At 40.0% G+C, this 25,411-nt stretch overlaps 1 protein-coding gene across 3 annotated transcripts in view; it reads left to right on the top strand.

Annotated features, from left to right (window-relative positions):
• The window catches only part of LOC131239858 (nuclear pore complex protein GP210), a 157,053-nt gene that overhangs the window by 62,873 nt on the left and 68,769 nt on the right, over positions 1 to 25,411 (top strand). For all 3 annotated transcript variants that reach the window (XR_009168445.1, XM_058237748.1, XM_058237749.1), the window contains exons 13-14: positions 3,142 to 3,261; positions 3,421 to 3,483. Coding sequence is in view for 2 of the 3 variants with exons in the window: in XM_058237748.1 (XP_058093731.1) it covers positions 3,142 to 3,261; positions 3,421 to 3,483 (183 nt within the window). In the remaining variant the exon portion in view is untranslated. The remainder of the gene's footprint in view (positions 1 to 3,141; positions 3,262 to 3,420; positions 3,484 to 25,411) is intronic.

Below are 25,411 nucleotides of genomic sequence, written 5' to 3'. Positions count from 1 at the left end.
GTTTAAAGTTTAAACATGGTTTTTAATTTTTAGCACATCTTGATCTTGTTAGTTGTTAATTGTTATAATTCATATTTTGTTCTGTAAGACTTTAATTTCTGTTATTTTTGGAGCGACTTGATATTGACATTTAAATTTTGAACGTACTATAATTTATTTCTTGTAAATTATGCTGGCTTCATGACTTCGCCTAAAAATGTAATTCTTTATTAACAAAAGCCCCTGTGCAGAAATTTCATCTGATGACTCATCTGCCGACATTTGGGATTACGGTACTCAAGTCTAATCCCCAATATCTGGAAGAATGAAGATTAAATGCCGTTTGTGTGGAGACATTCATGAACAAAACAAACCGGCTAAGAATGCACTAATCTGGTTGGGGAGGAGACACAAAACCATGTCCCGATGCCTCGCAAGAAGTACGAATTCTATTCTAGGCCCCCTTAGACTCAAATAAGAAAGTCTACCTCCTCCACAACATATTCAACTATCATTAAAAAATATTATAATGAGCCTATTATAATTGATGAAGATTTAAAAATAGAGAGTGCAACGGATTAGTAGGAAAGAAGAAGAGGAGAATGTCAGATTAAAAGCTCTGAAAGAAAGCAATTGAAACTTGCCTTGATGATAGGTAGGGAAGAGGTAGAAGCATCTAGATATCAATGTCCTCTAAGACAGTATGACGCAGAGGGAGGGCCAAGCATGGGAAGAAAGAAGAGCCATAAAACATCAAAGTTTCTCTCCAGGCCCTCCTCATTCTATAAGATGTTGGGAATTCCTTATAGATCGGTTCATAAAGAAGACTTTAAAAAGTTAGCTAAATCTATACAGAAACATGATGGTAAAGTTTCCCTGCCTTTTGATTTCGAAGAAGTAAACAATTATCTAGGAGAAGATAACACTTTCGGATCTGCAAACATTTCTCCTGTCGTCGATGAAACTAGAAACGCATCAAGTGGATGGGGTGACGAAAGTGATGCTGATGGATCGGGTTCAGATGAAGGTGATAATTCTCTTATTTGCCGGTCGGGAAGGCACTCCTCATATGGACCGAATTAACAAGTTGTTGATGAATGTTGAGTGGGTTTAAGGCTTTGTAGTTACAAACATTCTCATGTTGTTACTTGTTAGCTTGTAATAACTTGTTATGCACTGCCACTGTCATTGCACCTACCTTGATTCTAACAATCTTGTTTTTGTCATTTTTATGATTTTATTACGATTTTTAAAACAATATTAAAAAAATTCATATAACTCGACTTGACTTGACTTGAACAGCTTGCTTGACCCAACTCGATCCCAGCTTGACTCAGCTCGAACCAATGAGCCGAGGGGAGCTAGAGGGGTGAGCTCGAAGACCGAGTTGAGCTGATCTCGAGCTTGGGTCATGCTGGGGTCGAGTTAAGCCTAGCTTGGCCTAGCTCGACTCGAACTCAACTCATGTTCAACTCTAGGTGGGCCTTAGGAAGGTTTCAACGGTGGGCATCATTGTGTTGTGGTCTACTTGAGATTTGGGTCTGCTTTATTTTTAGGCCCATGTCCTAAAATGTGCTAGAAAAATGGATGGACGATGCGGATATACAACACATACATTGAGGTGGGGCCCATGGTCAGGGTCGCACCAACCTGGCTGGAATGGGTTCGTTGAAAACTATTTTTATAGTTTGTCACAATGTTAAAAATGGTGGCGACTCATCTATCATGCACTTTACATTGTGTAAATGTTTGCCTGTCCAAACAATTTGAGCTGTAGGTCCTGTTGTAAATGGATCATAGCCTGAAAATCAATGTCATCTAGAGATCTCTAACAATTCAATTTGTGATTGTCAAATGGATGGTTAAAACTATATTGGTTAGAATTTAATATCAATGTATTAATTGGATGGATTAAAATAATCCAATTTGTATGATATTTGAGTTATTTCTCCTATCTAAAATGGAGTCCATCAGTGGTGTGGCCCATCTTACCAATGCACTTTGACCACAAAACTAAAGGCCACACGTGTAAAACTAAAAATCTGAACATAACAGTGCATATCCTTGGGATGCGTATCATCTACTTGCCTCCTTACACAATCAATTCATATTAATGCACCTGGCACACATAAAAGATCCAGACCATTCATCTACTAGGCTTTATTTGGTGGGGCAAAGTACTAAAATTTTATTGGATTGCCCAAAGGTGTGCCAAATTTGGAGGCATGACAATAACAGGTTTTGTCTCATGCTCAACCAATGATAGAAATTGGGACAGTAGGGGCAAATATGACAAAATTTCAATTTTCAGACATTTGTAGTTTGTGTTCAACAAACAAGTTTTTTGTGAAAAAAGTGATTATTTTCAGATGTCAGGACTTTTTTCAAATAAATTACCAAACAGATTTTTCAGTGCTTACAACTACTAAAATTCAGCACTTTTAAGCTTTAAGCAATGAAAATTATTTTTCAGACCTTAATTTTCAGTTTACCAAATGGCACTTCAGTCTTAAACTTGGATGAGTCACACTTTGAAACCAAAATTTAAATTCTTGATTCCAGAGTCTGTCTACAACCTCCGGTTGGGAGTGCTGGTTTGTTCACAGTTGATTTGGTTAGATTGGTCCATTGAGTGGCATAATATGCTTCAAGGTGAGACTGAGATCTGAGTGAGCGTTAGGAGAGGAAAACACCAATCGATCATTTGCGAAGAATATGATTTACATTTGCAATCCCCTTGAAAATTAAGTCTGCAAACTATGCCCAACCTTTGTTTACTGATGATGGGGGAGAGATCTCTATGATATTGGCAAAGAATGAAGGAGAACCAGAGTCCCTTGCCTGAGACTTCTGTTGCTTGCGAAGTATCCATTGGGGTAATGTGAAAGATGATGATTTAGTTGGAGGATTGCAGATAGAAGGAGGAATTGGATAGACCATCATGACTTCCCCAAATTTGTGCTTGTGTAATTTCCCATGCACAAATTTAATATTTGTTATAAATGTTATTTTCCTCTTTATTTTTTTTTGTTTGTAAAAGTGTTGCTTTGTCTATGCACCCTCTTAGCTTATATTTCTGCTTGCATGATGATCATGCTGTTTTCTAATTTTGGATATTTTGGCGGTTTGTGGACACTAATCCCTTGAGTGTCTATATATCAGTGCATCGTTCGTGCTACGGTAGTGGGTTTTTCTGTTACCAATTTTGGTCCTACTTTTGGGGAAGCTTATTTACTCCAAGAAAGTTCAGAGGAAGTTCTCACAGATGCTATACGCTTACAGGTATGTTAATTATAGCTCGGAAATATTTGTGTCATTGTTTAGTGGGATGGATTTTGTTGTTGTCGTTGTTTGATAGTTCATATTGTTTGCTATTTCTCTTGTTCTTCTTTTCCACTTTTTCATCTCGATGCTTATTTAAGTGTTTTTGGAATAATGCAGCTTGTTTCTTCCCTAAGGGTCATTCCAGAGTTCATTTTACTATTTTTCGATCCTGAATCAAAGGTACTTTTATTCCTTCTCATATCGGCAATTTTGTTAAGGCATAAGTATGCTCATGGTTCAAACAGAGCTGTACTCTTCACTTTGCACCATGGATTTAAATAATAGTTTTGGTGTGTAACTTGCTTGGAGACCGAATCCTCTGTGATTTGTGTTGACTTGTCCCGTTTTCGTCTGGCAACTTATTCAATTGACCATGAGACCGAGATGAATCGGCCATGTCATTGCAGTTTCTGATGATAGAAACATGGAACACTGCCGAGTATATTTGCAAGAAGAGTGAAGGGAAAGTGGCAGCAAATTTGGATGTGGGGGCAGAGAAGCATCTGAATCAAAATGCGAACAAGTATAAATATCTGGGAAGCAGGATTAGAACGTGAGTCTCAAGTGTGATTTGGAATGGGAGTGCGGCATGGATAGAACCACAGAAGGTTCATGCAATTATGTTGTTGGCAGTCTGATTTGCATGTGGATTACTTGGCCTTTGTAGATACTGGTCCTCTTTCAGAAACACCTCTACTTCAACACTATGCTTCTATAGGTTGTGGAACTTTTTTGTTAATACATTCAAATGTCCTGATTACCATTTTGGTGACATGCCTCGGCATCATCATCTTAGGCTTGTCTTAGCCATAGCTACAAAATTCAGTGGGTTGACTTGAAACTTGGCTGAGTCAACTTGACTCTTGACTTGACCATATTTTGAGTTGAGTCTCTTAGAAACTCACTAGGGAGTCTCTCCTGATTGAGTCTCGACAAGACTTGCCAAGTCAGCTTGAAAACTCGGTTGACTCAAATTCGACTCAGCACGACTTGACTGAGTCACTCAGCCAGTCAGCTATTTGACTTGAAAAAAATTTAAATGCTTGCAACAAGATTTGAACAGTAACGTTGCATAAGGAAGTTCACAGTTGCTGCTGTTGCTCCATAGAGTGCAGTTTTGTTTTCTTTTGGATATTTTAATACTTTGTGCCTTTCTAAGAAATTTAAGATTTCTCCCGTACCTAAACTTTTGAATTTGATTATTGAAATATTGAGTCGGGTCAATTAAAGACTCAGTCAAGTCTTCGAGTTGACCTGACCCAGCTAGACATTGAGTCGAGTTTTCAATTTTTTGAACTAATGGTCCTAGCCATTTGTGGGCATTTTATTTCTCATGATTGCTTGAGGACTTCTTTTATGAGTTGTTGCGCACCTGATATCAACCCTCCTTTACTCAGGCTTGAGACAGTTCATTACTTTATTTGGGTAGAGCAGTTTTGGTTTTCCTTTTGATAGAAGCATTTGAGAAGTTATTTGCATTCTTAGCTATGTGCTACCTGTGTCGGCCATGAATTTCTCTTTTTCGATTAGCATTTTGGGATCTCATGCCCATACCATTTTTACTGGTAGATCTTAATGGATGCTTACTGTTAATAATTTAATACCAACACTTTATTGAGGCATTCTTGTTGCATCTTAATTTTTCTTAAGACTCTTTTCACAGGTAATCTTTCTTGAGACTTTTCTTTTTCATTGGTAAAATCCTTTCTTTGTTTAAGAGACATGTCTTTATACCAACCGGGGTGGAAAATAAGCCAGGCCAGAGCTGAGGGAATTTTTTTTTTTTGAATTAGCCAGGCCTGTCATGGCATGCCAATCAGATCAAACTCTGGGCACCAACCAACCTAGGCCCACCTGTTTGAAGTCCACATACTAACATGTCTTAGAATTCACATCATTAGACAAATCCAGGAAATTAGACATTGCATAAACTTAGCTTCACACTCGATCAAATCTCACTTGTCCTTCCTCAACCTGTGATTTTCTTCAATCAAGAAGCAACAAGGTCTTCTCCTCTTATCCCAGTGCTATTGGCAGGTTGTGAGCATACTAGTTTAGTTACTATCACCTTCTTAAAGCAACATGCGGATATGGTGCCAAATAGTGCCTTGCAGAACTTCCTAGCCAACATGGTATTATTTGCACTTGGGTAGTACGAAAAACGGAACCTGTTAAGCACGAAGTTCCGAACATTCCCTTGGCACAAGAAACACAATTGTATGGGTGTTAACTGTTAATGGTTAGGTATGGGCCTATGGCCCTCTTGGTTTTGGTTATGGGCCTATGGCCCTCTTTGTCATATTTGCTTTTAATTACTTTAATAAAAGAGAAAGGGGGGTGGGGACATGCAAACCTAATCCATTCCTTTCTTCCTTCATCTTTTCTTCTCTTTTTCAATCTCTATACCGATTTCCATGGTATCAGAACCCCGTTAGGAGTGGTTCGAGCCCCACAATCTTCTCCAATCCACCCCCAAGTTGTTGGCTTTAAATTTGGGAATCTTTTAGAAACATAGGGGACTGATGGTGCTTTAAGGGAAAACAAGTTGCTTTTTTTTTTTCCATGCGTAGTTCTTCAAATAGGAGGAAACGCCCAAAAAAAAGGAGTGTAAATGCCTTGATGGATAATGAAGGTTTGTTGATTTTTCATTAGGTGATGTTTAAAGTTGTTCTTTTTTCTGTTGGTTTCATTGTGTTGATGCAGTTTTTGGTTGAATATTCCTACCCGGAAAGTAGTATGCAATGTGGGAACCATCTTGACTTGTATTAGAGTTATGTTGGGCCAGAAATTTGTGTTATGTGATTTTGGACATATTTTTGTATGGATCTAGCATTTAAAATTAGGGTTCTTCATTGGTGTTGAAGTAAGTTTATTGTGTAATGTGTATAGAGCCCAAAAGTGTAGTTGGTGGTTCCTTGTCTCTTAGGGAAATGCGGGGTCCCTCCTTTAATGCCTCAATAACCTCTGTCAAGCTGGACGGGAAGAATTATCTTCTATGGGTGGTTTGTCGAATTTTATTTTTATTTTTATTTTTTTTAAAATTTTTAATTTTTTTTTCAGCTCGCGAAAATGATTAATTTCTCAGGCATCTTAAACTGGAGGAATTTGACCATATATATGAACAATAGATGCGTGAGGATGCTTATATTCGATCTTGGTTATGGAATAGCATGGAGTTTGAAGTGAGATCTAATTTGGTGTTCTTAAACCCGACAAAAGTTGTTGATGTAGGACATGGATTAAGCACATTCCTAACACACATGGATTGGAAGAAGCCCAAAGAACAATTAACAACATTTAGCATAATTCGATTGGTGGACAGATTTGTCGACAGGTCGAAATACTGTTCGACAGGTCGACAGATCGGGTCGAGAGGTTGAAACTCATAGAATTTCCAGTTTTAGTCTGAACGTTTTTGAGCCATTTCGATTGGTCGATGGACACGAAAATTTGTCCGTTTTTCAGATTTTGTTTCCTTATTTGATTAGGTCTCTTTTAATTTGGTTTTAGGGTTTGTTTAGGGTTATTTAAGGATGTTAAACTCATTTTTTTAGAATCAATCTATCAATCATTCAATTAATGAACTTCTAAAAAACTTCTTAATTTTTCTTGTGGATTCAAGAAACCTCTTGTGGATTCAAGAGTGCCTTATGGATTCAAGTTATTTATCGATCGAGGAAGACGGTGCTCGACCTCATCACGTCCTCCCCCGCGTCAAATGTCTGGGATACTGTGAGGAGGATGTACTCCTTAGAACAAAATATTTCTAGTTTGTATCAATTATACGAGGAGATGATGCAGGATGATGGAAACTATCCTAGGATGCATGATAAGAGATCAATTACACATTAATTTCAGCAATCAACATGTAAAATCAAGCATATCCTCCTAATAGATTCAAAAATTCAGATTTATAACAGGAAGATCCTAGGTTTTCACATACACGGTGTACGAAAATATAAAATAGTTCAAGAGTGGGCCGGTTGGAAGTAGTGACTTCCAATCTAGCGTAGGCACGTTTCACACTCAAGGGAATGACTAGTAGGTTTTACAATTAGGTTTAGGAAGGGAAAAATCTGAAATATGGAGAATTAGGGTTCATGGGAATTGAAGATTTTGGAATTAGGGTTTTTAGAAATTGGGGAAAATAAGAAATTGAATATCTAGGGTTTAGAAGGTTGTAATGGAAGAGAAAAGAGGAAGACGAGAAGAAGAGAATACCTTTCAAAGAAGAGGAACAAGAAGGTTGTACCTTAGAATCCACCACCAAACAAGCTTCTACCCTTCCACAATTTAATTGGAAGGGAGGTTTTTTTTTTTTTTTTTTTTTTTTTAAATTTTTAAAATTTTTTAAAATTTAAATTTTTAATTTTTTTTATTTTAACCCTAGAAAATAAAGACGAAAATTCTCACATAAGAAAGCTTCTCTCTTTTTTCCTTCTTCTCAATAACACCACTAGGGTTGGAACTCCACTCCTCTTGTGGTTTTATAATTAAAAAATTTGGAATTAAAATTCAGCATAATTACAACTATGCCACTCACTTAAGTAAAGTGGCCCATCGTCCAAAATAAGAGAACTAAAACATATATTATCAATCTCAACCATCAAATGAGTCTTAAAAATAACAAAAAACCATAAAAAGCAAGATCAGAGTCCAAGGGGCTCAGATCTAAAAGATCTGGTGGCCCGATGGCCTGATCGACAAGATCCAATAGTCGGATCGACACAAAATAGAAATCATATGACTAAAATAGTCTCCTAAGCAACCCACATGCATCATCCCAAGGTGGGGTCTTCTTGGTGCACCTCCAATGCATGTGGGGTCTTCAAAATGGTTCGGTGGGCCCCATCTGGAAATCGTCTCCCATCCACAAAGACAGTTGTGCGGATGTGGGTGATCGTATTCGTCTTTGGTACACTCAAGTAGGTCCTCTGATGTCCTCGTCAATTCTCCCCGGCTGAGAAGAATTCGCCACTGGCGAAATAAAGCTGTAATAACGCTCGAGGAGGTCAGGATCGATGCATTGGAACTTTGCCTCTGTAATCCAAGTGTTGTCTGACTCTAGCTTGTTCTTCCACTTTACAAGGTATTTTTGATATCCTCCATGGCGGGTAGAGGCTGCTTGGTGGTCCAAAACATCCTCAATCTCTTCTTTCCAATTAGGTAGTGATGGAAGAGAAGGCAATGGGCGGGAAGTAAAGTCTGTTGAAGGCCATGGGCTGGGGATAGGGTCAGGGACACTATCATCTGGAATAGGAGAAAGGTTTGCAGGAGGGATAGAAGATAGATGTGTGGGTCCATCACAAGGCACAAGGTCCTCCACGTTGAATGTTGCACTAATGCCCACGTCAGATGGAAGATCCACCACATACGCATTAGGGCCCACTCTTGTCAAAATTTTATATGGACCTGCACTACGAGTATGCAATTTCCTCACGATTCCCTGTGAGAATCGTTCTAGCCTAATGCGGACCATGACGTAGTCACCCACCTGAAGCTCCTTAAACCTACGATGTGAATCTGCAGAGATTTTATAATGTTGATTACTAGCAATAATGCGCTTCTTGATCTCACTATGCAAATCATGAATATGCCGTGCAAATGTGTCTGCGGACTCAGACGGCCTATGTGAAACGGACATGGGTATGAGATCTATAGGCATTCTAGGCTTGTACCCAAATACTATCTCAAATGGACTCATTCCTGTGGACCTATTGATGGAATTGTTTTATGCAAACTCGGCTATGGGCAAAACCGCATCCCAGGTCTTAATATGGTCTCACACCAAACATCGTAGTAGATTTCCTAAGCTTCGATTGACAACTTCCATCTGACCATCGATTTGAGGATGGTATGCCGAAGAGAACTGTGACTTAGTCTCCATGTGCCTTAAAGTTTTCCAAAAATAACTCATAAATCGTACATCTCGATCCGACACAATGGTCTTTGGCAAACCATGTAGACGAACTATCTCCCCAAAGAATGTCTTCGCCACGTTAGTGGCATTAGACGTTTTGAAACATGGGGAGAAAGTGAGGCATTTTCGAAAAATGGTCCCCGACTACAAAAATGGAATCGTGCTTTTTAATCGTCTTGGGGAGCCCAAGCATGAAATCCATGCTAATATTAACTCATAGGGTGTGGGGGACTGGCAAAGGTGTATATAAACCTGTGTTCTGCTTCCTCTGCTTTGCTAGCTGACAAGTCCTACATTGCCCTATGATGTTAGCCACATCTCGCTTGAGACTCGGCTAATAAAAGCGCTCTTCTACAAGGGCAATTGTCTTGTCAGGCCCAAAATGACTAGCTACCCCTCCAGCATGAAGCTTCCAAACAAGAAAGTCATGGAGGGACGTACGAGGTATACACAATCTATCACTTTTAAACAAAAACTCATTGACTAGGACAAACTCACTACTACCCCTAGACTGGCCATCTAATAATGATACATACACCTCTCCAAAATCCAGGCAACTAGGATAATCTTCCTTTAAATGCTCAAACCCAGTGACTTTGACGCTCATGGAATGAAGTAACGCAACCCTACAACTCAATGCATCGGCATGTTTATTCTTAACCTCAGCTTTGTGCTTCAATACAAAAGTGTACTCTTGGAGAAATTGGACCCACTTGGCATGCCTCGGGTTCAACTTCTTTTGCGAGTTGAGATAGCGCAAAGCCTCATGGTTAGAAAATAAGACGAACTCCTGCGGTAATAGATAATGTCGCCAATGGCGCAAGGACTGCACTACCGCATAGAATTCCTTGTCACAGGTATAATACTTTTGTTTCACTTCATTCAGTTTTTCGCTAAAGAAAGTGACAGGGTGCCCTTCCTGACTAAGCACTCCACCTATACCTACACCATACGCATCACAAGCGACCTCAAAAGCCTTGGAAAAATCTGGAAGTCGCATGACCGGAGCTTCAGTCATCTTGACCTTAATCTCCTTGAATGCCCTAGAGGCTGCTTTAGTCCATTGGAACTCCCCTTTTTTAATGCAATCGGTAATGGGAGCCATGATGAAACTAAACCCTCTAATGAACCGTCTATAAAAGGTAGCTAAGCCGTGGAAACTACGCACCTCATGAATATTACGCGGCTCAGGCCAACTGACTATGGCCTTGACTTTCTTGGGATCCGTAGACATGCCCTTAGATGATACGATAAAACCTAAGAAGATGGCACTACTAGACAAAAACGAACACTTCTTGAGGTTGACATATAACTTCTCTGCCCTAAGGATCCCACACACTTGCCTCAGTTGGTGGAGATGTTGTTCCTTAGTCATGCTATAAATAAGGATATCGTCAAAGTACACAAATAGGAACTTCCCCATGAAGGGTCTCAACACCTGGGTCATCAGCCGCATAAATGTACTTGGGGCATTGGTCAGCCCAAGGCTTGACTAGCCACTCATACAACCCATCCTTCGTCTTGAAGGCCGTTTTCCACTAATCACCTGGGCGAATACAGATATGGTGATACCCACTCTTGAGGTCTATTTTAGAGAAAATTGTGGCATTGGCCATCATGTCCAACATATCGTCAAGTTGCGGTATACGAAACCGATACTTAACGATAATCTTGTTGATGGCCCTGCTATCCACACACATACGCCACATGCCATCCTTCTTGTGCGTCAAAAGGGCGGGCACGACATATGGACTCATGCTCTCCTGAATGAACCCTTTCTTAAGAAGCTCATCAACTTGCTTCTTGAGTTCCGCATGCTCCGTGGGGTTCATTCTGTAATGAGGAAGGTTTGGGAGAGTCGACCTGGGGACAAGATCAATGGCATGCTAGATGTCCCTCATAGGTGGAAGGTCATTTGGGAGGTCGTCTAGAAAGACATCACTGAACTCATCCATCACCGAAATCATCTCACTAGGCAACTCTACACCAACCTGGGGTAAAGCCTCTCTAGTTACGAGGGCATACATCTCCGAATCCTCCCTAGTCTCTCTTTCGAATTCTTTTGCATTAATGATATGAAGAGACTTAGGTTTGGACTTCCTCGAAGTTCCAGGATCACCCTTCTTGGTGATCTACTTCTTTCTCGGTATGCTCTTGGGTGGAAGAGGATTCAACCTACTTTTCTTCCCCTCAAACATAAATGTACAAATATTCGAGCGACCAAATATTGTAACGTCCAAGTTAAATAACCAGGGCCTACCCAAGATGATGTGGCCGACATCCCTGGGAACCACATCATACCACAACGAATCCTTATACGACCAAAACTGGATGGGGATACAACATTGTTGTGAGACCGGAATGGAGGAATCATCAACCCATGGCACTCTATAAGGTTGAGGGCGAGACTCGGCTTTCAAGCCCAGTCGACTCACAGTGCTAGTAGAGACCACATTGGCAAAACTGCCATTGTCCACGATCACTTTACAATTCTTTTCTCCACACTTGGTATAAGTGTAAAAGATTGTGTTTCTGCGCCAATCATCATTTTCTTTAGCTTGGGTAAAGGCGCATCTGACCACTGCCAGAGTGTGGGTCTCTTGATCATCAAACTCCTCATCACTAGTAGCAATATCAGGCTCATGTTACTCTGCATTGCAATTGTCGTTGTCATCCTCATCTGCCCCATCTATTATAAGAGCTTTACCTCTTTCTTTATTTGGGCATTCCTTTGCGAGTTGACCATAACCATTACAACGGAAACACTGCATGTGCTCGCTTCCTTTCGAACTAGTGCTGACTAGATCCCTACCTTTAACATATTTGTTATAGGTGGGAGCACCAGTTGGGGCTTTGGTCTGGCTCCCAAGGTTAGGTTTGGCTCCTTGAGGAGCAACTTGGCCATTGGAATCACGAGACTCAAATCGCCTCATGGTCGGTTGCACTAGGTATCGCCAGTGTTCGAAATATTGATACTATCGGCCGATATATCGGCCGATATTATCGGTATCGGACCCTAGCGAGATGAAACTCCTCCGACAACTCCCGGAAGATACTGAAAATCCAAAACTTCAGATATCGGCCGATATTATCGTCGATATCGCACCTGGGACAGCGTCATTATCCGAAAAAAATGAAAAAAAAAGAAAAAAAGAAAGAAAAACTTTCAACGGTAGATTTCGGTACCTGTAAAGAAGATTGCCCTGATTGGAAGCTGTGTTTGATGGGCCATTCGAATAGAAGCCTTTGATTTAGAGAGATTTGGGCGCAAAATCCGTCGAAATCCCCGAAATCATCGGCCTTTGGGAGAGATCTTAGGGTTCCGGAACGTCGGAACCCTCTCTGCTTTGAAAAAAAGGGGCCCGAGCCCTTATTCAAAGGAGGCGGACGGACGGTGCCTCGCACGTCACCGATTGTGTTGACGTCACCAAGTTATGTGGGTCCCATCATGAGGTATATATTATATCCAAACCGTTCTTCCATTTGGCGAGCTCGTCGTAAGACTTTATGAGAAAAACAAGACAGATCCAAGGATCAAGTGGACCACACTGGAAAAAAGCACCTGGATATTGAACGTCCACCATTGAAACCCTTTTGGGGTTGCAAAAGTTTTGGATCGTATGATATTTGTTTTTCCTATTCATCAAGGTCTTTGTGACCTCATGAACAGATTGGATGGAAAGCTAACCTTATGGTGGACCTACGAATGTTATAACGGTGAGAATCATTGTCCTCACTGCTATTTGTGGTGTGGTCCAATTGAGGTTTGGATGTCACTCATTTTTGGGTTCACGATCTAAAATGATCTCTCCAAATGGATGAACGGTGTGGATATAATAAATACATTATTGGTGGGGCCATGTAACTCTGATCTCCTTTCAATTGTTTGTACGACGTGGATGACGGAAGCGGATTGCGTACTGAGTAACTCAGTACCCTTAGCGTACTGAGTAAACTTGTGGGGTCCACTGTTATTTTTTATTTTATCCACTCCGCTAATCCATGTTAAAAGATAATTTTATGGCTTGATTCCAAAAATGAAGCAAATTAAAATCTCAACTGGACCACACCACAGGAAACATTTTGATTGAACCTCTACCATTGAAAATTTTTTGGAGGCCAAAGAAGTTTTGGATCAAGCTGATGTTTGTGATTTCTCTTCATCCATGTCTTTGTGATCTTATGAACAGGTTGGATGACAAATAAAAATTACTTTGGACCTTAGGAAGGTTTCAACGGTGGAAATCATTATTCCACACTGTTTCTTGTGTAATGGTCCACTTGAACTTTGGATTTACTTCAATTTTGGTATAAACCCCTAAAATTAGCAGTAAAAATATAAACGGTGTGGATAAACCACATACATTCACAAAGGGCCCAACAGAGTTTACTCAATACGATTTTATGATAGTGTACACAATCCGATTCGGTGGGACGCTCGTCCGCATGAAGTTCATGTGCTGGAAACTTAGGTAGGGTCCACTGTGATGTTTGTGAGAAATCCACTCCATCCATCCATTTTTTGAACACATTTTAAGATATAGGGCCAAGAATGAGCCGGATCCAAGACTCAAGTAGGCCGAAAACGTGAGGATTGAAGGTCCACGGTTGAAATATTTGTGGGGCCACAGGTTTTGAATCAGTCTAATATTTGGGTTTTCAATTCATCCCAGTAGTAATGACGTAATGAACGGTATGGATGGAATGTAAACATCACTGTCGACCCAGGAAGGTTTCAACGGTAGGAATTTCCCTAACCACCTTTTTCTTTAGTGCGGCCCACTTGAGTCTTGGATCCTACTCAATTTTTGCCTCAAGTCTTAAAATAATCTCACAAAACTGATGGATGGAGTAGATTTCTCACAAACATCACGGTGTGCCCCACTCCTGCGAAAGGATTTAGTAGGAAATTTGCATCTCATCTTCGCACGACACATGCTCATACATCGTGTGGTACACCAGCCAATCCACAGTTCCACACCCTCCATCCATTTTCATAAGTAATTTTAAGGCATGAGGCCAAAAAGGAGACAAAGGAAATATCAAGTGTACCACACTACAAGAAATGTGGTGGCAATGATGTCCACCATTGAAGCTTTTTAGGGCCCACCGTAATGTTTATTTGCCATCCAATCTATCCATGAGGTTTGACAAACCTGGATGGGAAAACATAAATATTAGCTTTATCCAAAAAAATTGTAAACCCAAAATAGTTTAATGATGATCATTCAATGAACACTATTTTGTGTGGTGTGGTCCACCTCAGATTTGGATCTACCTTATTTTTCGGCCCATGCCCTAAAATGATATGTTAAAATGAATTCCAATTGATGTTTGGATGTTCATACATATCTTATACATTTATAAATGGTATGCATCATATTTAAATATATTTACCTTAGTTTAATCAGATAACACGCATAACTTAGTACCTTATACAAAGGAAATTTATTATGTGCACTTCTTTTTTGATATTTTATGATTTAAAAGTGTGCATTAAGGTTTTTTTAAATAATCCCCAAAGTTTCATAAAAAAATTCAACCATTTTGCTAATGCTTCCCCATGTTTCTTAAAAAGTGCGATAAACTATGCGATACAAACGATATATCCCGTGCGATAACCGATACGTATCTGTTTCCCAAGGGTGCGATACATTGTGCGATACCGATATTTCGAACACTGGGTATCGCTCAAGCTCCTCTACCATAAGGTAGGCCTCCTCTAGTGTATCAACATCATGACGGATGAGCTCACACCTAATCTCAGGGCGCAGGCCTATCCTAAAACGAGACAGGTCATAGTAGGGGACTCATCGACATCACATCGCAGCATGTACTCCTAGAATCTCTCTATATAATCCGATATAGACATCAACCCTTGCCTCAAGGACTGCCACTGGTCCAAAAGACGATCAGGGTAGGAGAGCGGGACATTTTTCTTTAAGTTCTTTCATCTCAACACATGATGTAATAGGTTCATCTCCACGCCGCTCTACCTTCCGTTCTGTATTAGTCCAGAACAACTTGGCTTGACTTGTCAACTTCATCTTAGGAAACCTCGCTCGACGACGATCTGTCATATCATGCCACTCGAAGAAGTGGCTATGTCAGCTAACCAGTCAAGGAAATGCTTTGGGTTCAAGCGACCATCAAAACTGGGAGCATCGACTTTGACGCTGTTTATAACTCTATCCTCATGGTCGTAACGATCTCGCGACTCTCTACGGGGCGCATGAGCGCGCGGTCCTACCATTACCTACTCCTTGACCAAAGTTCCTATTACGACCCCTAATGGGTTCTACTGGGACTGGACCCTGCTCAACTGGGTCCTCATCTGCTGGCTCTCCAGCCTGAGACCGGTGGTCTTTCCCAGTGACAGGGGTATTGTGAGAGGTAGCCTCTAGCCGCGTGATGCGCTGGTTGCTAGCAGTCAATTGCGCGGCAGTGGTCTTATTGTGCGTCTCAATGGCCATCAAACGGCGCTTAATCTCTTCGAGAGCCTCAGCAATTTGATCCGGATTCATGGTGGGGATTAGACCAAAACCACGACTTATTCGCGTTTGCATACACTAAATGACCCTAATGAGAGACAACCTAGATGTGTGTGTACTATATGATGAATGCGATGCGAAAATCAGATTTGATGACATCCAATGTGACTATATGATGCACATGTACTTAATGTATGATGACCCTATGTGCCTTAAACCCTATGACAACTCTAGAATAACTCTAATATGACTAATATTGAAAATTCAGCAACTATGTGTCTTAAAGTCACTAAATCTGAAAATTCTAGCAATATAGGACTTTCAAAACACCCAAGTAGAAAATTCAGCAAGCCAAATCAGAAAATTCAGCAAGCTATATGTGACTAGGGGTGTACATCGAGTCAAACTGATTCGAGATGGCCTTACCTCGACTTGGCTCGGCCGCTAGCTGACCTCAGCTCGAACTCAACTCGGTCCTCGGGCCTGACTGGCCAGCTCAGCTTGGTTCGGTCAGCAGCTCGGGCCAGTTCGAGCCGAGTTCGCCGTTGCAACATTTTCACAAACACCTGGACTGCACCTTCAAAATCTCACTGTATTTGAGACAGCAACAATGGTTTTACAGGTATTTTATCAAACATCTTCTAAGCAACATAAAAATCAAGAAAAAAAAGGTGTTGGTTTCATATACATACCTTCCTTGCCACTAGCCACACTTCTTTAAGTCATTTCATCAAACACTTGATGAGCAACATCAATATCAAAGTAACTGAGTCACCGAACTGGTTCGATCCGAGTTCGATCTGAGTCGAGTCGAGCTATGGCCAGCTCGAACTCGGCTCGAACTCATTTTCGAGCTCAAAAAATCAGCTCGACTCGGCTTGAACTCCAGCTTCAAACCGAGTCGAATCGAGTTTTTTCGAGTCGTGTGGAGCGAGCTAATCGAGCTAGCTTGGTTCGTGTACACCCCTATATGTGACCTATATGCTCTACTATGGGTATGAGAATTATGTCGAATACCTACCCTACGCTAGACCTAGGCTCTGATACTAAATTTGATGCAGGATGATGGAAACTATCCTAGGATGCATGATAAGAGATCAATTACACATTAATTTCAGCAATCAACATGTAAAATCAGCAATATCCTCATAATAGATTTAAAAATTCAGATTTATAACATGAAGATCCTAGGTTTTTACATACACGGTGTATGAAAATATAAAATAGTTCAAGAATAGCCCAGTTGGAAGTTGGGACTTCCAGTCTAGCGTAGTCACGTTTCACACTCAAGGGAATGACTAGTAGGTTTTATGATTTGGGTTAGGAAGGGGAAAATATGAAATATGGAGAATTAGGGTTCATGGGAATTGAGGATTTTGGAATTAGGGTTTTTAGAAATTGGGACAAATAAGAAATTGAAGATCTAGGGTTTAGAAGGTTGTAACGGAAGGGAAAAGAGGAAGACAAGAGAAGAAGAGAGTACCTTTTGAAAAAGAGGAATAGGAAGGATGTACCTTAGAATCCACCACTAAGCAAGCTTCTACCCTTCCACAATTTAATTGGAAGGGAGGGTTTTTTTTTTTTTTTTTTAAACTCTAGAAAATAAAGGCGAAAATTCTCACATAAGAGAGCTTCTCTCTCTCTCTCTCTCTCTCTCTCTCTCTCTCTCTCTCTTTTTTCTTCTCAATAACACCACTAGGGTTGGAACTCCACTCCCCTTGTGGTTTTATAATTAAAAAATTTGGAATTAAAATTCAGCATAATTACAACTATGTCACTCAAGTAAAGTGACCTATTGTCCAAAATAAGAAAACTAAAACATATATTATCAATCTCAACCATCAAATAACTCTTAAAGATAACAAAAACCATAAAGAAAGCAAGATCAGAGTCCAAGGGGCCCAGATTTAAAAGATCTGGTGGCCCGATGGCCTGATCGACAAGATCCAACGGTTGGATCGACACAAAATAGAAATCATATGACTAAAATAGTCTCCTAAGCAGCCCACATTCATCATCCCAAAGTGGGGTCTTCCTGATGCACCTCCAATGCATGTGGGGTTTTCAAAATTGTCTAGCGGGCCCCATCTGGAAATCGTCTCCCATCCACAAAGAAAGTTGTGTGGATGTGGGTGATCGTCTTCGTCTCTGGTACACTGAAGTAGGTCCTCTGATGTCCCCATCAATTCTCCCCGGCTAAGAAGAATTCACACTGGCGAAAGAAAGCTGTGATAATGCTCGAGGAGGTCAGGATCGATGCGCTGGAACTCTGCCTCTGTAATCCAGGCGTCGTCTGACTCTGGCCTGTTCTTCCACTTCACAAGGTATTTCTGATATCCTCCATGGTGGGTAGAGACTGCTTGGTGGTCCAGAACATCCTCGATCTCTTGTTTCCAATCAGGTTGTGATGGAAGAGAAGGCAATGGGCGGGAAGTAAAGTCTGGTAAAGGCCATGGGCTGGGGATAGGGTCAGAGACAGTATCATCTGGGATAGGAGAAAAGTTTGCAGGAGGGATAGAAGATAGATGTGTGGGTCCATCACAAGCCACAAGGTCCTCCATGTTGAATGTTGCACTAATGCCCACGTTAGATGGAAGATCCACCACATACGCATTAGGGCCCACTCTTGTCAAAATTTTATATGGACCTGCACTACGAGCATGCAAATTCTATTGTGGACTTATACTGGGATCTTCATGGAAAAACCCTAAGGACTAATTGAGCCCTTATGGTAGAGGATGCTTCTTCCCATGGTAGATCCACTACTCTTGCTTTGTCTATAGCTACTTTGGCTCAATTAGGTAAAGCATGTCTTTTGTTATTTTCTGCCTCCACTTGGATTATCGACTTTGGGGCATCCAACCATTTATGGTAATCGTAATCTCTTTTCTTCTTTTGATTGTGTTTCGTCAAATTCATTGGTTACTTTAGCTGACGGTACATTGTCTAATGTCGTTGGTGTTGGTACTGCGCAGCTGCATCGGTCTCTGTGTCATCAGTTCTATATGCACTAAAGTTTGCATTTGGTTTTTTATCAGTAAGTAAACTAACAAAGTCCTTGAATTGTTTCGTGTCCTTTCATTCTTATTTTGTGTTTCAGGACCGCAAGACGAGTATGATGATTGGTGGAGGTCGTGAGAGGAATGGTCTATATTGCTTGGAGAGATAACTAGTTGCTCTGGTAGTGCTTCCTTTGGATTGGGCAATTCAGTGGCATCATCGTTTGTGATATCCATCTCTCTAGAATCTACAGTCTCTCATCCCATCTGTTCTTAAGATGTCAAAGTTGTAGTGTGGAGCACGCAAGCCGAGTAAACATCATAGAGTTTATTTTCTGTCTAGAATTGATTCAAGAAGTGATGTTCCATTTAAATTAGTTCATAGTGATGTGTGGGGATTGACTTGAGCACCAAATTTTTTAGGTTTTAGATACTTAGTTCTCTTTATTGCTAATTACTCTAGGATGACGTGGTTATATCTAATAAAGCATAGGTCGAAAGTCTATCATGTATTTTTAAATTTTTATGATGAGATAGAGAATCAATTTGGTGCAAAATTGTGCATGTTTCGGTTAGATAATGCCCTATAATTTGTTTATAAGGATTTTCAAACATATTTACAAAGTTAGGGCATTATCCACTCGACGTCTTGTGCTTATACACCCCAACAAGATGGGGTGGCTGAACGCAAGATTAGATATCTGGTGGAAGTGACTGGAGCCTTGTTACTAGGAATTAATGTTCCACAAATCTTCTGTGGTGATGCAGTTCTTATTGCACGTCATTTGATTAGAAGGATGCATTCATCGGTTTTAGATGGCAAAACACTATTTTCTATGTTGTTTCCTGATCTACCAGCTTTTCTTGTTCCTCCCAAAGTGTTTGGTTGTACTTGCTTTGCTAATATATTTCGGTATAGTCGAGATAAACTCTCACCTTGTTCAACTAAGTGTATTTTTTTGGGATATTCACGCACTCAAAAGGGTTATCAGTGCTATTCCCCAACTCTTAAGAAGCATTTTGTGACTCCTGATGTAACCTTCTTTGAAGATTTTACACTTTACATTAAAGATGATCATACTGTCAATGCCAAATCTATGGAAGCTCCCTTGCCAATGGTATTTCCTTCATAATTTGATGTTGAGATGCATCTGTCACTTTAGATGGATTTCACACAGACTTATTACAGAAAAAGGAGAAAAGACCCATCATTACAGACTATTCCTCTTCAATCCACATAGTCAGCTACTGCACCTACTGAGGTTCTTAGTTCTTCCGAGTCTCCTAAGGTTGCAGATGATCTTCCTATTGCAGTTCTGAAAGGTAAACGTTCTTTCGTTACTCATCCTATTTCGAACTTTGTCACTTTTACCCATCTATCCACAAATTATTATAAGTTTGCCCTTACCTTGTATGCTATATCCATTCCTAAGTCAGTCCAGGAGGCATTTTCCAATGAAAATTGTAAATGAGCTATGGATGACGAGATGAAAGCCATGTACTCTAATGGTAACTGATTGATCTTCCTTTAGGTGACTCCAGTCAAGTGTAGATGGGTGTACATGGTTAAGTTCTTGCCAGTTGGGTCAATCAATCGTTATAAACCCGAGATGGTTGCCAAGGGATATGCTCCGATTTTTGAAGTCAATTATTTGGATACATATTTCCCCAATGGCTAAGCTTAATTTAGTTCGGGTTGTTATATCACTTGCTGCGAATCATGATTAGCTTGTCTTTCAGTTGGTTGTGAAGAACGTGTTCTTGCATGGAGACATACATGAAGAAGTTAATGTTTTGCAACTGTTGGGTTTGTTGCTTAGGGCAAGTCATCTAAAGTATGTAGGTAAAACAAGTCAATATTTTGGGAAGCAATCAACATGGGCTTAGTTTGAGAAATTCAGTAGTGTAGTTGTATTGTTTTGGATTAAAAACGAGTAAAGAAGATCACTCAAGTCTTCTCAAAGCAGTCAACCTTTGGCTACATTCTTTTGGTTGTGTAGGTCGATGATATTATAGTGACTGGTGATGACTTCAAGGGTATGAAAAGGTTGAAGGTGTATCTTCAAACTCAGTTTCAAATCAAAGATCTTGGTCTTCTTTGATATTTTCTGAGCATTGAAGTGGCAAGATCGAAAGTTGGAATAAATCTATGTTAGAGAAAATATACTTGTGACCAGTGTTTTAGTTGTCGGTGAAAAATTGATATTATCGCTTATAATTTCGGTGTTGCCAGCGTGGTGACACCGAAACTCGCTAATGTCGCATCTCTTCCAAATGTTGTCAAAAATTCGACATTTTTTTAATTTTTTTTTTTTCGTTTTCCACAATAAGATGGGTTTTAGGCGACAAAATCACTGCTGGGTGAATTTCCGCGATATCGTAAATACGTAAAAAATTAAAAAGAGGAAAAAAAAACTTTCATTTCAATTTTCTTTAAAGATCTGTGAGAGAGTGATTTTCATACCTGTGAAACAAAATTTGGTGGGCCAATCGCAGATCGATTAACTACCGTGGGCCGGTCTTCCATATGTAGGAAAAAACCTCCAATCTTCTCTCTCTCTCTCTCTCTCTCTCTCTCTCTCTCTCTCTCTCTCTCTTTCCTTCTTTGATTAGATGACATATTCGAGAAAGAAGAGGGATTTCGGCAAATATTGTGGGAAATTTGGTGGATTTTAGATAGGATTTGGGGGTTTATAAATCTAGGGTTCTGGAACTCTTTTCCCCAAATACCTTCAAAACCTCTTATATATATACACACGAGAGGATGCCAATAGTCTCGTGATGGTGAGTCACGACTAGGGAGTGGTCCACCTTCGGTGCTCTGTGGGCCCTATCATGACGTAATCTATTTATTTGCACCATCCATCTGTTTTGTTTTTGGGCATGAGCCCAAAAATGACTAAATGAGTTTAATCCACTTATTAGGAGGACCACACCAAAGGAAGCAATGGTGATTGAACGCTCATGATAAAAAACTTCTTAGGGCCCACTGTAATGTTTATTTGCCATCCAACTAGATGAAGGGAACCACAAATCTAAGCTTGATCGAAAACTTTTGTGGCCATAAGAAGTTTTTAATGGTGGCCATTTAGTGATCACTGTTTCCTGTGGTGTGATCCACCCGAGACTTGGATCTGCCTCATTTTTGGGAGTGTGCCTTAGAATAAGCTGGCAAAATAGATGGACGACGTGGATATTCAACGCATGCATCAAGGTGGGCCCACGGTCAGGTCCCACCCACATCACTAGATCCAGGGCCGTGTATTGGTTTTTAGGAGTACAACTTCCCTGCGATCCGGAACAATCTACGTGGGTGGGACCTTGACTGTAGGGCCCACCTTGATGTATGCACTGTATATCCACGCTTTCCATTTCTTTTGCCAACTTATTCTAGGGCATGCTTCAAAAAATGTGGCAAATCTAAATCTACCATAGGAAACAATGGCCATTGAACCCTCACCATTAAAAACTTCCTAGGTTCCACCATAATGTTTACTCACCATCCAACTTTTTGATAAGGTCACACATACTTGGGTGAAAGGAAAAAACCAAATATCAGCTTGATTGAAAACTTGTGGCCCACAAAAGGTTTTTAATGGTCAATAACCACTGTTCTTATCGTGTGGTCCACTTGGAATTTTTGTCTACTTCAATTTTTGGACCATAACTTAAAATAAGTTGGCAAAACAGATGGATGGTGTGGATATACAATGCATACATCGAGGTGGGCCCTACGGTCAAGGTCTTACCTACAATCGCTGCTTCTAGTGTCGCAACCAAGTCGTGCCAGAACTTCTGGATGATGAGTAGTTCATTTTGCCTCGATTTAGGATTACCATCATGCGTCACCAGACTGGGCCCATGTGAAGAAATATTTTGACAATTATATCCTTCTTTCATCTTGGAGATTGAATGGATTGGTCACAATCTAAACTTCTTGATGAATGGACGAGTCTATATATATATATATAATTTTTTTTTTCAATAATAGGTGAATAAGATCTTTGAAAAGAAAATTTCAATGTAGTGTTGATTCAACTCATCAAGTTAGCGGTCGGTGTAGCAATATCAGTATGATTACTGGCTACTTACCATTCTCACAAGTTCCATATAATGGACAACTTTGATCATTTGAGCATATTTGTATGTGGGCTCCATGGGGTGATGCGTCATTCATGCTAGTTAGCATGTTGTCATGGACCATGTGATTAGCTTCATAAGCTCTAACAACTCGAACACTACTTGTGACCTTTTAAAAGAGACTGATGTTGGGAGCCAAACCGGTTGATACTCCAATGGACCCTTATCTCAAACTAGAAGCTGAAGGAGAATTTTTAGAAGATCCTAGTATGTACAGGAGACTTGTTGGCAGACTCATCTATTTGACCATCATCAGGTCTGATATGCCTTTTGTAGTTAGTGTGGTGAGTTAGTTCATGCGAAGTCCAAGGACACCACACTTAGTAGTAGTTATAACTAATAAGGATCCTCAGTTATTTGAAATGCTCCCCTGGGAAGGGTATCCTATGTAGAGCTAATGGTCATTGTTTGGTAGCTAGTTATTCAGATACAAATTATGCAGGGTCGAAACATAATAGAAGGTTGACTACGGGTTATCGCACCTTCCTAGGCGGTAATGTGATTATTTGGAAGTATAAGAAACAAAATGTGGTTGCCATATCAAGTGCCGAAGCTGAATATAGGTCAATGACACATGCGGCTTGTGCACTTATGTGGGTGAAATCTCTTCTCGAAGAATTGGATTTCGAAGTTCAGGTTCCAATGTCTTTACATTGCGACAATTAAGCTGCGATACATATTGCTAATAGCCTACTTTTTCTTGAGTGATCCAAGGCAAGATATATCAGGGACAAATATCTCATTCAAGACAAGATATCTCAGGGATAGATCCACACACCTTATATTTCATCACATTATCAAATCGCAGATTTATTTACAAAGGCTTTTGGACAATCTTAGTTCGACAAGCTTCCAAATTGGACATGAGTTTTTCAAATAGCGTGGAGTGTAGCGTTCAGCCCTTTCTAGCGTGTAGTGTAAGCTAGATAGCGTGTAGCATAAGCTACACAATACTTTAAAAAAATAAATTAAAATAATTTAAAATAGGATGAATAGTATAAATAAATATAAAAATAGCAAAGAAAATTAAAGAAAAAGGCATAGTATGTCAAATAGATCATTAACAAAAGAACAAAAACAATAAAGCTCATACAATCTCCATAGCCCAAAGTCTCAAGTCAATATCACAAATTTGTCAAGTACAAATTCCATAATGTTCATGTAACCAAACCCCATTAAAAATGTTAAGCAGTCTACTCTAAAATCTAGACTCCAGAGGTCTAGAGGTCATCTTCCTCATCAAGTAGCAAGTCATCGTCGTCATCATCATCATCATCCATTCCACTACCAACCCTTTCATCATCAACATCCATTCCACTACCAACCCTTTCATCATCAACATCTCCATCTACATCATTCACTTCTTGTATATCCTTATCTCTCTTCTACGACATGAGCAAGAAATCGTCCCATAGGACCGCCTATACATTAAAAACAGATCCATTGGAATTTCTTTTTTAAAGAAAAGAACATATAAAACATCATCTTGAAAGCTATAACTAAAAAGTAATCACTTGAGTTGCAGGCTTTTGTTTTATTGGAGGAAGGGGTAGGATCTAGACCGCCATCTAATGGTGCATTGTTACTAGTTGGATCATCAAAATTTGTAGTAGTAATAACACTAACATCGAATGCTACGTCTGTATCCTCTCCAAGCCAAGATGTATCTTTAGGAAGGGTGGGATCTTCTTTCTCAATAATCCACTTATCATCAGGAGCAATATGGTGAACCAATATAGGGTCTACTTTAGTTCTCATCTTCATGCTTCTCTCCCTTTAACTTCGTATTATACATGACATAAACCAAAGAATTCAACTTTTGTTTCTCCAATTTATTACTCTTCTTCTTATGGACCTATCATATAACGATTCACATAAAAAACTTACCAAATTACTGAATTACTAATTACTAAATAGCTAATTTAGATATTAGAATATGTCAAACTAAAAGAAAAAGGAACCTACTCAAAAGTACTCTAGATTCACTCACACGCCGAAGCACTACATGTGAGACTAAAAACTTAGATTGCAAATCTCTTGTGCTATAGTGTTCTCTCTCCAAAGCGTGCCCACCAATCAACTACACATTAATTAAAAAATAAAATATTAAATGTTTTCATCAATTAGACAAACATATTATACACAGAATATAAACGTGCAAATATAAAATCACCTGGTGAACGATGCACCATGGTATCCATCGCTAACTCAAAGCCAAAATCCCCCTTTTAATTCATATTCATCCAATTGAACATCGCCAACAACACGATTTTTCCTATCAGGGATCAACCTCACCATGCACTCATATAGCCCGCATTTTATCTTGGGGTGTGAAGAGAACTTGTCCGAATACCGTATCCGAGGATTCAAAATGTACCCGACCACATGCAAAGGGCGATGAAGCTGTGTAGTCCACCTTTTGATGGGGACATCACACGCACACGTCCGCCCCCCCACGCATGTACGCAAGGAGGGCCCCACCATGGACGGTTTAGATTGCTTGGATTAGTTGTTATTTTTTATTACTTCGTCACCAAGTAATAGGTTGCGCACATGGC

The sequence above is a fragment of the Magnolia sinica genome, chromosome 3 (assembly GCF_029962835.1).
Source record: "Magnolia sinica isolate HGM2019 chromosome 3, MsV1, whole genome shotgun sequence".
NCBI lineage: Eukaryota > Viridiplantae > Streptophyta > Magnoliopsida > Magnoliales > Magnoliaceae > Magnolia > Magnolia sinica.
The sequence above is the reverse complement of the archived record's forward strand: the minus strand, read 5'-3'. Positions and strand labels throughout refer to the sequence as shown.